This window comes from Protopterus annectens, chromosome 6.part0 (assembly GCF_019279795.1).
Source record: "Protopterus annectens isolate FY-2018-M chromosome 6.part0, PAN1.0, whole genome shotgun sequence".
Taxonomy (NCBI): Eukaryota; Metazoa; Chordata; order Ceratodontiformes; family Protopteridae; genus Protopterus; species Protopterus annectens.
The window spans coordinates 327,482,946-327,496,022 of record NC_056737.1 but is presented as its reverse complement, the minus strand read 5'-3'; the positions used below and the strand labels follow the sequence as shown (position 1 = coordinate 327,496,022).

General features: G+C 43.0%; 1 protein-coding gene across 1 annotated transcript in view; it reads left to right on the top strand.

Moving 5' to 3' along the window:
- MIDEAS (mitotic deacetylase associated SANT domain protein) overlaps positions 1 to 12,666 on the top strand; it is a 336,978-nt gene extending 324,312 nt beyond the window's left edge. The window contains exon 13 of the mRNA XM_044074090.1: positions 11,848 to 12,666. Within this exon, the coding sequence (XP_043930025.1) occupies positions 11,848 to 12,007 (160 nt within the window). The 3' untranslated portion in view covers positions 12,008 to 12,666. The remainder of the gene's footprint in view (positions 1 to 11,847) is intronic.
- The last annotated feature ends 411 nt before the right edge of the window (positions 12,667 to 13,077 follow it).

Here is a 13,077-nt window from a genome sequence, read left to right as displayed (position 1 = left end):
CCAACCCCAACCTCCCCAGGGATACTGAGCAGCCCCCCCTTTGGTTTTACTTTTTTGTCAAATCAGATCCATTTGCATCTTTTGTTGACAGCAGTAACTCCGTCATGGGACTGGTGGTCCTACTTACGTCCAGAATATTTTGGACATTTTAGAGAAACTTGAGATTTAAACTTAGGAAACATTGTTGCAAAGTCCAGTGACATCTCAGCCAATTTAAAGGAAACGGTGCTAACTTAACCACACCAGTGACACTTGGCAGTGGTCTTGTGTCTACTTTGTTCAAGTATCAGTTGTGTGAATTGTGCCTTATCTGTGATATTCTAGTATTTTTCTTTGTTCAGTTTTGCCTTTTTCCTCCTTTTTAATGTCATTTCAGTTCAAGACCAGATGATTTCTGTGGTCTGTTATGCTTATCTGACTTTACATAGAATGTGATTTGAAAAGTGACTGCTGAAGGTTCTTAGTACTGTGGTACCCCTACCCCCACCTCGCAGCAAAGCTGGAGTGATATTTTAAACCACTGGTGTAGGACAGATGGTGAGGTGTGAAATGTAATGCGACTGAATGATACTTTGGGAATGATTGTTAATATCTGACTTAGAATACGAGGTTAGGGTCTGGCCTTTTATCACAGATGTAAAATGTCCATCTGCACTAAGTGTCTGGGCTTTGAACCAAGTCTGGGTGTCCATTAGTTAAACTATGGGAATGATAAAACCTCTCATTTACAGCTGATGTCCCTAAGGAGGTTGGGAGTTCATCTGGACAAAGCTAAGACAGCTGAGAGGTTTTTGTCTGAAACCTTTTTTATAGCAAATGTCCTGCAGGAGTGTGAGTTGGGGGGGGGGGGGTGTTTGCTTTGATGTCACTACAGGCTAAATTTAAGAACAAGCAAGTTGACAGCCTGGACCGAGTGGAAAGTCTGCTGGTGCATCTGCCTGTTTTTCACCCATCTTTAAAAGATGTTATCAGTGAACAACATCTATGTTTTATGGGTGTAATCCCCTACCCACTTGACAAGTAGCATGTAATGCTGTCGCTAGATTTGACACATTGTATGAAAACATACTTACATTACTAGGCAAGTAATGCAAGCTCTGCCTTGGTGTCACCCATGTTAAGTTGTCTGGGGGAGGGGATTTAAGGACAAAACTCATTGGGTCTGCATTGATGGTGGGTGATGGCCTTTTCTGTCAACAGGCTGTCACTCATCTTTGGATAAATGGTTGTTGGGATGAGGTACGAGAGGGTCAGTTGGTTGGTCATAGTTGGCAGGCATCAAGGGAGGGAAAAAGATGTAGGAAAAAGTGTTGACATTCTCTAAGGTCAGTGTAATGCATTAATCATCTTGTGCATTCAGAACCATTGTGCTTTTAAGAATTAGTAAGATATGCTGCATAACATAAATGTTTTGGAGTACGCATCTGTTGGCGCAGTAGCATGTGAGTTATACTATGCATAGTATAAATAAGTTTTAATAGTCATAGTATAAATATGTTTTAAGAGTACACATCTCCTGGCAGTAGTGGGATCTGTTGCCCGTCACATTATGGGCCACAGATTTAGTTCTAAAAAAAAACTGCTCTTGTACTTTATGCTCATAAAGAGCTTTGCCGAGTTTATTATTGTTGAAAAGTACTTGCATGGTCTTTCTTCTTCTGCAAAAGTGACAGGAGAATTAAATCCTCCATTGTGAATGTGAACGGTACAGAAGTTCATTTTTCAATCAGAATGTACTGGTGACAGTACCTTGAACTGACAACGGAACATTTATTTTCAAATCCATGCATCGCTTACACTTTTCTGTATTTTTTTTTTTTTTAGTTTATAGATAAAAAATGCCAATGGCATATACCCTGTCTTAACCTCTTTTAAAAAAAAAAAAAAAAATCTGCAGGGATGTCTAAGGAAAGAATGCGTCAGCATCATAATGCATTGGAAGTCTGCTGCTGTGTAAGGAAGGAGTTGTGAAGGACAGCATAATGAACTCTGACAGTCTGCACTTAAATTGGGACAGTACATCACACAAAACTGAGGTAGCATGCCACTACCGGGAGACGGCCACTGTCCTTGGTACCCAAGTCAGGTCTTTTTAGTGCATTCCTGTCAATTCATGTCCACTGAATTACATTGGTCTTTCTGGTGTTTGTATGGACAGCTGCCATCTTCCTGTTTTTGCAGTTGTCATATTTTGTGCTTACAGCTCCTTCAGTTTCCCTTCCAGTGGGATCAGGTTAGGATTTTTGATGCAAGTCTAAGTAGAGATGTCTCTGGCAGCACCTGTCAGTTTCTGTTGCAATTGTTGTAAAACTATATCTGTTTAATATCTCCTTTTGGCCAGGCCATTAAACAGCGTTGCTTATTATTGTATAGGAAAGCGACCATGTTTCCTTCAGGGTTCTTTTAACATCCTCTCCCATGACTTCCAGTTCCACTTCTTGTAGACATAACACGCTTGTAGTTCCCCAGAATTATAGTCCTACAACTCCTGACACACTTCTGTACTGGCCACTGATCTGCTGAAACATCCATCAATTGATCTGTGATCACACTGACACATCCGTGATTACACTGTAAGGCAGCCAACCTGTTCCCCCTGCCATTGTTTCCTCTCCATTTCCTCCTCTTCTGACTTTGTTTTGGTCATAGGTTCACAGATGTGTACTAAGCTAATAACAACTGGTGCCTTTTAAAACCTAGCTATACATCCCAAATCTCTCAAGTTCTGGTACCCTTGGTATTGTAAGCAGGGGCTTGGGAGAAAAAGAAGTTATGTTCTTACCATAACATTCCGTCTGTGTTGTAGATCTTCATGAACTGTAATAGTAGAGGCTGAGGCTCCTGATTGGAGTAGAGTCGACAGGTATTCTAAGACCTTATGGACTGGGATTGAGAATGGGTTTAGTTCTTGCTCTTTAGCCCAGATTACAAACATGACCCATATGCTACGATAGAGTTTCCTGGTGGAGGGTTTATGAGAAGCCAGAAATATCTTTCGTATTGGGGAAATGGGTTCATCTGCCTGGCAGTCAGCGGAAGTGGAGATGCCAAGCATTCAGCTTGAGACTCTGAAGGTTGGGATGCAACAGTCCTTGTGGGTGAGATAGGAGTCCCGAGGTTGGATCTAGGGTCCACGGACGGTGGACCAAGTGAGGCCATAGAAAGGAGAACCAAACTTGATGAGGCCGATAGGGTGCAATGAAGATTACTTTGCCTCTCAACCATTGTGCTTTCTTCAAGAACTGTGGAATGAGGGGAATAGGGGAAAAGGCATACAGTAGACCTGGGGGCCAATCCTGTATCAGAACATCTCTCGGTGACTCCCCCTGAAGGAGATCAGGGTGAAGAAGCTGCTGCATTTGTGGTTCAAGGGAGAAGCAAAGAGGTCGCAGCAAGGTCAGCCCTGACAACAAAATATTTGTGTCGCTGCTATGTGATTGAGAGACCACTCGTGAGGCATCAGAATCTTATTCCCCAGTTTGTCTGCAATCAGATTGGACTTCTTGGGAATGTGCATTGCTAAGAAAAAGCGTCTGAAAGCTATTGCCCATTGCCACACTCTCAGGGCTTCCCGGCATAATGGTTAGGATCTGGTTCCTCCTTGCTTGTTGATGTACCAGATTACTGACATATTGTGTGATTGGATAGCAATTGTCCCCGACGGAAGGGTCGTTTGGAATGCTTGCAATGATAGGCGCACTGCCCTCAGTTCTAGGACATTGGTATGCAGCCTGGCCTCTAAAGGGGACCAAGTGCCTTGGACGGTCTTTCCCTGAAAATGCCTCCCCCACCCCATCAGGAAGTGTCCGTGGTCACTATGGCTTTGGTTTGGGAGGGGGAGGATGACAACAGAACTCCTCCTCCGGCTTCATCCACCAATTCAGATGTTGTTTGCATCTGTTTGTTCTGATGTCTTACCTAATCCACATGTGTGTTAAAAAAAAAAAAAAAGACCATTGAGAATGCTAGGAGCCATTGAAGCAGTCTCGTATGGAATCTTGCTAGTGGAACCAGTGTGATTGTAGCCACCGTAGAACCCAGGAGTTGTAGGACCAGTCGAACTGGGACAAAATTTTGAGAGAGTGTTATTTGAAGTTGAGATCTCAATCTTGGTAGCTTGTAATGAGGTAAAATGACTTGGCAGGATATCGTGTCGAACGTTGCCCCAATAAGCTTTGAGTCGGTACCAGCTTTGATTTTTCTGTGTTTATTGAGAGACTTGGCTTTCTTGCCAGATTTTGAGTGTATGATATGGCTTGAAGCAGTAGACCCCTGGTTGGAGCGGAAATGAGCCAATCATCTAGATATGGAAACCCACGGAATCCTTGTAGTCTCAGTGAGCTACTACTGCTGCCATGCATTTGGTGAACACCCTGGGGGCTGTGGAGAGACTAAAGGGCAGTACTCGAAATTGGTAATGATTGGCTCCCAGTCAGAAGCAGATGTATCTTCTGGATCGCTTGTCCATTTTTATGTGCTAATACACATCCTGAAGATCTGTAGAGCACATCCAGTCGTCCTTCTCCAGAAATGGAAGAATGGACTGAACCATGACCATCCGGAATTTTGCTTGTCTGATGAACTTGTTCAGTACACTGCGATCCAAATTTGGTCTCCAGTCCCCTATCTTTTTTGGGACAAAAGAACCTTGAGTAAAATCTGGAGCCTGTTTGTTCTGGTGGGACTGGTTGGATGACTTTTTCTTAGCAGTTTTAGAACTTGTAGTGCTGCTGCATCCCTCTGACTGGGTGGAATGTTGGGGATTCGCCTTAGTGACCTGGGGTAAAGATTGAAGGGGATGTGGTAGCCTCTGGTCATTATCCTGTACACCCAGGAGTCTAATGTTATTGCTTGCCAGGCCAAGTGATGCAGATGATGCAGAGAAAAATGTCCCCCAACTGCTTCCAGAGGTAAGCAATCGGGCCGCTCTTCAGGTGCGCTCATATGGTTGACCAGAGAAGGAATCTCTGGAGCTCTGGTTTTGTGGGCCCCCTCTGCCATGGGAGGGGCCTCTTCCCAATGAGTTCCCCCCTCTGCCCTGAGGAGATTGCTCACCACGTGTGTCACGGAAAGGCCCTTGGGATTTTTTTTAACCACATCTTTCCATGTCTCTGATTCCTGGTGTAGGATCATTGAGGAGCAGAAAAGAGTATGCCCATGGCAGATAGGGTCTTTCCATTGTTCTCACACCTGGCTAACGTGTTCTTAACTTTTGGGCCAAACAAGGAAGACTCATCAACGGGAGTGTAGATGAAGGAAGACTTGAAGGGGTCCGCAAAGTCACATAAGCGGATCCAGGCATCTCATGACATTGCCTGAACTGGCTGCTATGACTGCCCCCTCAGTTGTATGGGCGATCAACCACATGGAGAAGTTAGAAATGGACTCTAGGGTGGCAAGCTGAGATGCAAGTTTATTCCACACCTCTTCAGGCAATACCCCTGTCAAAGTACCTGAAAGGTCTGTAATCGGGTCCCTTTGGAGATGTGTAAATATGTCAGCTAGTTCAGTGACCGTAAAGCGAAGGTCACTGAAGTGCAAGTCCACTTTCCTAGTCTGTCTATCATCCAGGACTCACTGTTCGGAGGATGGACAGTCAAGTTGTCTTCCGCAAATTCTCTTTTTGTGGCCGCCGCCACAACCATGGAATCCACTACTAAACCTTTGGACCAGTGAGGGTGGTCTTGTGGTGGAGAAAGGAATTTATCAGGGCTTCGGGGAATTGGCTCACTGGTGTCAGGGGCCTTCCAGGCATGCTGCATGATGAGCTTAATCGGCTCATCTGCAGGTAGGGGCACCCAGGAAGTAGAGGGTCGAGCACAGAAGACTTGCAAGAATACAGATTCCTCAGAAGTGTTGATGGGCTTATAGTAACCCATCTGTTTCAGGATCTCCAGTATGTCTCTGAATGAGACATCTTCAAGGGGTCACCATAGGGACCGTTCTCCCTCATTGAACTCTATCTTCAGTGACTGATTCCTCAGGGGAATCGACATGCTTCCTCTTGCACATTTTCTTTTGGGGTGGCTCCTTAGTGGGATCTTCTGAGGAGGACTCCTAAGAGCGGGTGCCCTAGAGTAGAGTTTCTTGCTACTCCCATGCCTGAAGTCCCTGCATAGTGGGCTGTGCCAACTGCATACCAGAGGAAAAGGAAAGTTCAGGCTCACTGCATGTTTGCAGAGGCAAGAGCCCTCTCCATCACCTGCAAGGCAGGCCCACTTGAAGAGGGATGGGAGCTCGGAACAGTGAAGAACAACTTCGGGACCGGGGTCACACCCCACTCCAATGAGCCCACTTCCAGGATAGGAGCCTCGAGAGGATCGGGAGCTGCTGAAACAACTGAAACCATAGACTGCACCATAGAACATATTAGTGCCGAACTAGGGGTCACTGTGCCAACAGGCCAGTCACGATCCCAAGGGTGGATCGGCTCTGAATGAACTGAAGTCCAGAGGGTAGGCTCTGGAATCGTGGAAAGTAACATCACAGGAACCAAAGAAGTAAGCACCAGGATAGACATTGGTACTGAGGCCTCCAAAGCTTGAGAAGAGGTTGAAGGAGGATATGTCCGAGTCTGTGCAGAAAAACCTTCAGCTGCAGGTAGGAGGGAAGTCTTGGTAGAGGTTGGAATTCCTTTGGCTGCTAGGAGCTGATCGACAAGCCTCACTATTTCGAGTTCGGAAAGACTCCTGGTCAAACGTAGATACTCCGGAGAAATGGACTATGTTATTGCCTAAAAAGGGGCCAATTGTAGGAGAGTGTTTGATCCTAGGTAGAATTTCAGTTCTCGGCACAGAGGACGAAGGAGCCGTGAGAGAAATTACTGTCTGTGCTGAAGTTCTGTCTGGTACCAAAGCAACTATCGGTACCGAAGCAGGTATCATTGTCTGTTCTGTGGAAGGTGTCTTCGGCTTTGTTGAGAGAGCTTAAAGGCTCTGGTGCCGTAATAGTCGGTGCAGACATTTTCAATAATTTTGGTGTCTGTTCAGGGTAATGTCTGAGAAGACATTTGGTTACTTGGAACTTGGAGAAGTCTGAACCAAATGGCTTCTCTCAAATCTTTTTTGGGAGGTGTTGAGACCTCTTCCTCAGAAAGAGCCTCCGAAAAGGGAGTTTGTAGTAATGCCTTTAGAATCAATTTTTTTTCCACCTTGCCAAAGTGCGAGAGCTAAAACTTTTACAAATGTCACACGGCGGTTGTAACTGAAGGTGAGGAACTCCGAGGCAGTAGACACACGAAAGATGCCCATCAGAGTTGGGCATCTTTCAGCCACATTTGTCACACTGCTTGAACCCAGTCATTCCTTTCTTGTCCGACATTGTGTAAAGGAGTGTCAAATCCTGAATAAACCAGACAGAAGTTCTATGTCAAAAGTAGTCACCAGTTGATTAAACAACAAATTACTTTAAGGTAAACACACACACCGAAAGAAAGAAATTAACCTTTTTTTTTTTTTTTTTTTTTTTTTAAGAAGTGGGGGAGGTGCCAACAATGGTAAAAGCAATTACAGCAAGGGTAAGGGAGGGGCCTGTACCAACAGTGGTACTAAGGATACCAAAAGGTAAGAAAAAGGGTAAGAAAACTCGCACAAAAATTACAAGAGTAAAGAGGACTATTAATCGCTAAAAGCGCAAGAAATTAGAAAGACTAGAAGGGTATTCAGCAAAGATGTATCCAAAAAATGTTACTACTTACCTGGGAGCTGGCTTGGCACGTCTTGAGAAGTATGCAGCAAATGAGATCTGGGGAAAGGAGGAGAGGAGCACTTATGGGTATGACTTAGCTCGAGAGTTTTTTGGCTGGCGCAAGCTTGTGTATTGACCCAAGTCGGTTTCGAGGATGGAACTGACACCCATTAGTAAGGAATGAATGAAGATTTACAACATCAGATGAAACATTTATAAGCAGTGGCCTGTGAGATGAGCTACTTACAGGCTGCACGTGTCAGTTGGTGTCATAGGTGCCAAACCAGGGGTGAATGCCTGGTTTCCTATCCAGTTCAAGTTAAACTTGAACTGGCCTAAGGAGGAACTCTGCTTTACATGGATGGGGATCCTGTTCCAGAGAAGGGGTAGTCTCTGAGATACATACCTGCATCTCTAGCAGGTCCTGTTTGTCATAGGCAAAGTTTGTCTTTATAACTGATAATTTTGGTGCTCTTTTGGTTTGTGGATATGAAGGTGCCCCTTCATAGTGGGGTATTGCAATGCTTTGTATGCAAGACATAAATCTGCCATCAACAGCATATAGGAAACAGAATACAGGGATAATGCTTTGAGGCAGTTTGCATAGGACAATTTTTGTTTACGTCCCTTGGCTTTACTCGCTGTGGTTTACTTCCTTTTCACTGTGGTGTCCACCCCTCCTTTTTATTCATGAAAATGCTGAGGTACGGCATTCATTCATTGTTTCAGGTTATTCCTTCCATTGTCTTCCTCCTTTTCATACTCGGCCTGGTCATGCCTGTCCTTCCCTCACTTTTTCTCTATTATTATTATTGTTATTATTATTTATTATTAAAAAGATGTTTCCATTCTACCAGCTACTATTGAACTTGCACTTTTGCTACCCTCACTTTCGTTGCAACTCATCTGCTTGCATCCTTGTATTGTGCCTTCTCCACCTCCTTTCTTACACCTTTTATACACTGTTTTGTTGTAATTGTCTTTCACACATTCCTTTCTAGCCACAGTTTTTCTTCTGTCTGCCCTTTTCACCTCCTTCAGACCCTAACGTATACAGTACCTGAGCTGCCAATCGGACACAGGCTACCTGGGTTGCCTGGGTTGCTTTCAAGGCTTTCATCCCTCTGTGTCATAGACCTGGGGTACAGTACAGGATTTAGCTGCTTAACCAGTTTAACTTCTTACCACAGCATGCTGCTCCATTGGTGACACAGTGTGATGGTACTGAGTAAACATTTACATAGTTGTTGGTTGCTCAGCAAGTAGATCATATATATTTGTGCTTGAGTTCATGTTCCTAAGTATAGGTTTTGTGGTGCAGTTTTTTGCTGTTATCTTTCAGATTAGACTTAACCCAAGGTCCCATCTCCTTGAATTGATAGCAGCTTGGGATGATGCAAAGAAACAGTGGCACTTAAACTAATTAAATAAAATGTTATTTAAAGCACAACCCCACTGTATTGAAAATTCACATTATTTGTAAAACATTTTACATTGCAAACCATATGAATTTTGGAGTAGTAGCCTAGCTTTAATCAGCTGGTATAAACCTGTCTAGATCACCAGTGCTACACCCATTGTGTTGCCCCAAATAAATGAGATGCAGTGCAGTTCTGTGAGCTGGTCTGATATCTCCGTAATTGTCCTGGTGGTCACCAATGGGTAGGAAATTCAGATGGGGGGCAGCATTATTTAAATTTAGTCAAACTGTTTTTTTCCCTTATTTCTACCTTAAGTGGCATATTTGTTTATGCTTGCTTGTGTCAGCTGTATTTCTTTGCTTCGTCAGTTTGTGGGCTACTAACTTCTGTTCCCCCCTTGCCTGATTTCCCTTTAGTAACTGTATCCAGCATCTCCTCAGTTTCTTGGCAATGAAACAACTGCATATTCTCCTCTAATGTGATGGAAGGACATCAGTGTGACCATGACATGCTACCCACAGTGGAGTGAAATTTGTCCTTTAAGTGGTGCCTAGCCTCTCCCTAGAGATGGGAATGTTGTGTATAATGACACTAAGCACACAGTAACAAGATTGCTACCCCACTTGCTGCATGGAAGCTGCCTGCTGAGTGTTTGGGGTATAGTTATTAATATTGGTGATCACTGTGCACTTCAATACTTATATACTCTCCTTCATTTGATGGCCTTGATGGATATGAAGTTCAGTGCTAAAAAGTGCATGTTCATGCACGTTGGTAGTAATAGTACTGGGTACCTGTATGTCTTAGTCTTATGTTGATTGGAGCTACTCGTGACGGTTTGGAGATCCTGGTGGGCTCTGGTTTAAAATTTGAAAATCAAGTTAAAGAAGTGATGAAAAGATGTTATAGCTTAGTGACAGCTTGGTGTGCATCTCCTGCAGATATGAGAGACTTTTGATCTCCTTATTTCTGTCCACTCTTTGGCCTGTCATAGAATACTGTGAATCCTTCTGCTCCTTCAGTGTATCACAACTGACAAAACTGGAATGCACACAGAAGACATATACAAGACACATTTATCATATTACAATCAGAAAAATATTGAAACACTTGTCATTCAGTTGGGGCTATTAACAGATGATAATTCTGTTTTTTTAAATGCCTTAAGAATGAAATTAGCTGCTGTGTTGGGTATTTCCTTTTCTAAACCCACAGCCTCCCCTGGGGTTAATAATCTGCCTGTCATGATACCCCAATCTAGAACTGTCACTAAGAGTTTTCTTCCATTATATAGTTGGTAGACTGTGGAACTCCACAATACCTAAAGAACATTTTGGGAGTTTTTTTAAGAAAACAAACAGTTGATTTAAAAGTTAGTGTTTTACTCAGGCTGTTAAACTCTTAAATGGCCCTAGTAGGCTGTGAGTTTGTATTTCAACACAATGAACAATGAACAGAGAAAGCCAAGGACCCATAACTAACAGGTTCCACAAAAAAAGGCATTTTTTGTAAGGAGACAAAATCCCCTTGCACCTCACAAGGCTATGTATGCAGTAACTGTAAGGTTATTTTCAAGGGGAAGGGAGAATGATCTTCGAGTTTAGGACTGCAGCAGTGAGTGACAATACAAGAGTCTGTGTTTTGACTCTGGCAGTACAGGACTCAATTTTTTTCACACTTTGCCCCCAGCTATCTGCCAGTCATTGGCCCTTTCCCAGCCAGTCAGTCAATTTGTCCCCTCCTCCATCAACGGGGGTCATCATTAAGGTAGTTCATGTTTTTTCTTGTATCCTAACATCCTTGTGCACATTTGGCTAAGGAAGAGGAAAGAGAATGTCCAGTGGGCTGACCCAGGTCATTCATCTCGCTTCTGCAAGGGACATTTCCGTAAAGCAGCCCTGCGCTAACCCTGTAACACATAAGGTAGTTTTCCCAGTTTCCACCAGGTGAATCGTGCCTTCCTAGGATGACCCCGAGTACATTCATCCTCCTCAACAATGAGGGAATGATGATTGGGCCCTGCCCCTTCCCTCTTCTCCCTTCCTGTGTAATCCCTGCACTGCTGTAATGGCTCATTAAACCAGAGTCACATGAGTTGCAGTCAGGGCTGCAACCATTTCCACCATAGAGCCATGTAAGTACAGAAATCAAAATTTGATGCATCTCGGACTCTTACTGTATAGGCAGACATTCACCATATCATGTTGTCATTAGGACTTCAGCCTTAGCGTTTTAGCAAATCTTTCATTTGTGGTGAGGAGAGATCAGTCTCCTCTTTGTGGTTGACTTATCACTGACTTCCATTTCTGTGTGTTAAGGAGAAGTAACGGTCTTGTACCTAGTATGCTAATCAAGTCTGGAAAGTTATGTTTTTCCCTCTCAGAAAGAGGGAGGAGTTCATAGTCTGTTTTTACAGCAGTATTTCTGGTGGTGGTGGGGGATTTTTAGGTCAGTGTTGAAAGTGTCAAAAATGCAAAATAGAATTGCCAAGGAAACATCTCAACCAACAGAGAGGAACAGCAAAAACTGCAGATAGAAAAATATATTAAATTAGACTGAAAATTGGGTAACATATTAGGTTGACAGAGCTGAGAGGAAAGTAACTGTAGACTTAAAGGATGCAAATGTAAAATGTTCCCATATTTTTGCATTTCTATTTCTGCTTTGAACAAATTAATAGTACATTTTCTTTGTTTGTTTGGTTTCATGTATTTTAATGTAAAACTGTTTGCTCTTCCAGGGTTTTCTATAAAGTGAAAAGTCGCAGTGCTCACATGAAGAGCCACTCTGAGCAGGAGAAGAAAGCAGCTGCTTTGAGGCTGAAGCAGTCAGAGGAAGCCCTACTGAATAGACTGAAGCAAGAAAAGGGTAGTAGTGATGCAGAGGATGGTGGGGCGTAGTAAAATGATGAGCAAAAAAGTTGCTTCACTGAGCTGGGGTTTCTGCATTCACAGCTTTAAAAGGACCCATTTCCGTTTCTGTTTTGGGTTCTTTGGAAGGAGGATGTCAGCAATAGTCTGTCTTCTAGCTGACATGGAGAAAAATCAAGAGAGGACCGCTTCCCCTATCCTGTCTCCAGAGGTGTGGCTAAAGGAACAGAAATCTGAGTTTGCACAGGAGGTGTATAAGCACCTCCCCTTTAACTGTTTCAGCTTTTTTCTTTCCTTCAACGCAAATGTGAAAAGACTGCAGCAAAAAACACCCACCTTTCTATTATTGTTCACCAAGTGCAAATTTTGGATAGAAATACATTTTGTAAAATAAGAAAAATATGTTGAAAAAAAAAAAAGGATGCACAGGCTTCCTTATTTATGTTTTTTTTTTTTTTTTTTTTTTCCAAAACAGATTTGCATGAGAGGAAATGGTGGTTCCCGAAGTCATGAGCCAGCAGTAGGGTTGTTCATGAATACCACATCCTTGCTTTCAGCATTTAGAGCTTCATTTGTAGATGATGCTTCAAAATTTGTATTTTTTGGCAGTGGTCTTGGAAACATGATCTCCCATTATCCTTGAAGTCTACACAGTCATTATAATAAAAACATAGATTTTATGTATTTAATTCTGTTGCTTATGAATTGTACATAGTGCATGACTAAAATGGGGAATAGATTTGGTGAATGGAAAATTGCTTTTATTGGCACAATTACAACCTGATAACCCTATGAATATAAAGCCTTTCATGTTTTGATATTTGGATTTTGTTTATTATACCTGTGACCTTTAGTGAAGGGATTTCTTGTACCTGTATGGCGAACATTGCACTGAAACTGCTTGCAAACTGTGTAGCTGTTTGCTTAAGTTCTGCCACTTAAGGACTGCAGTCTGTCCAGTTATGTGAGAACTATTACTCAGAGTTACCAAAGGGCTAATCCATCTTCTAGAGAAGCAATTAAAATTCTGTTTTCATCCTCCTTTTGTAGGCAGGTCATTTGTGAAGCAGACGTTCTCAGTAAAGGAGTCCACGATGACC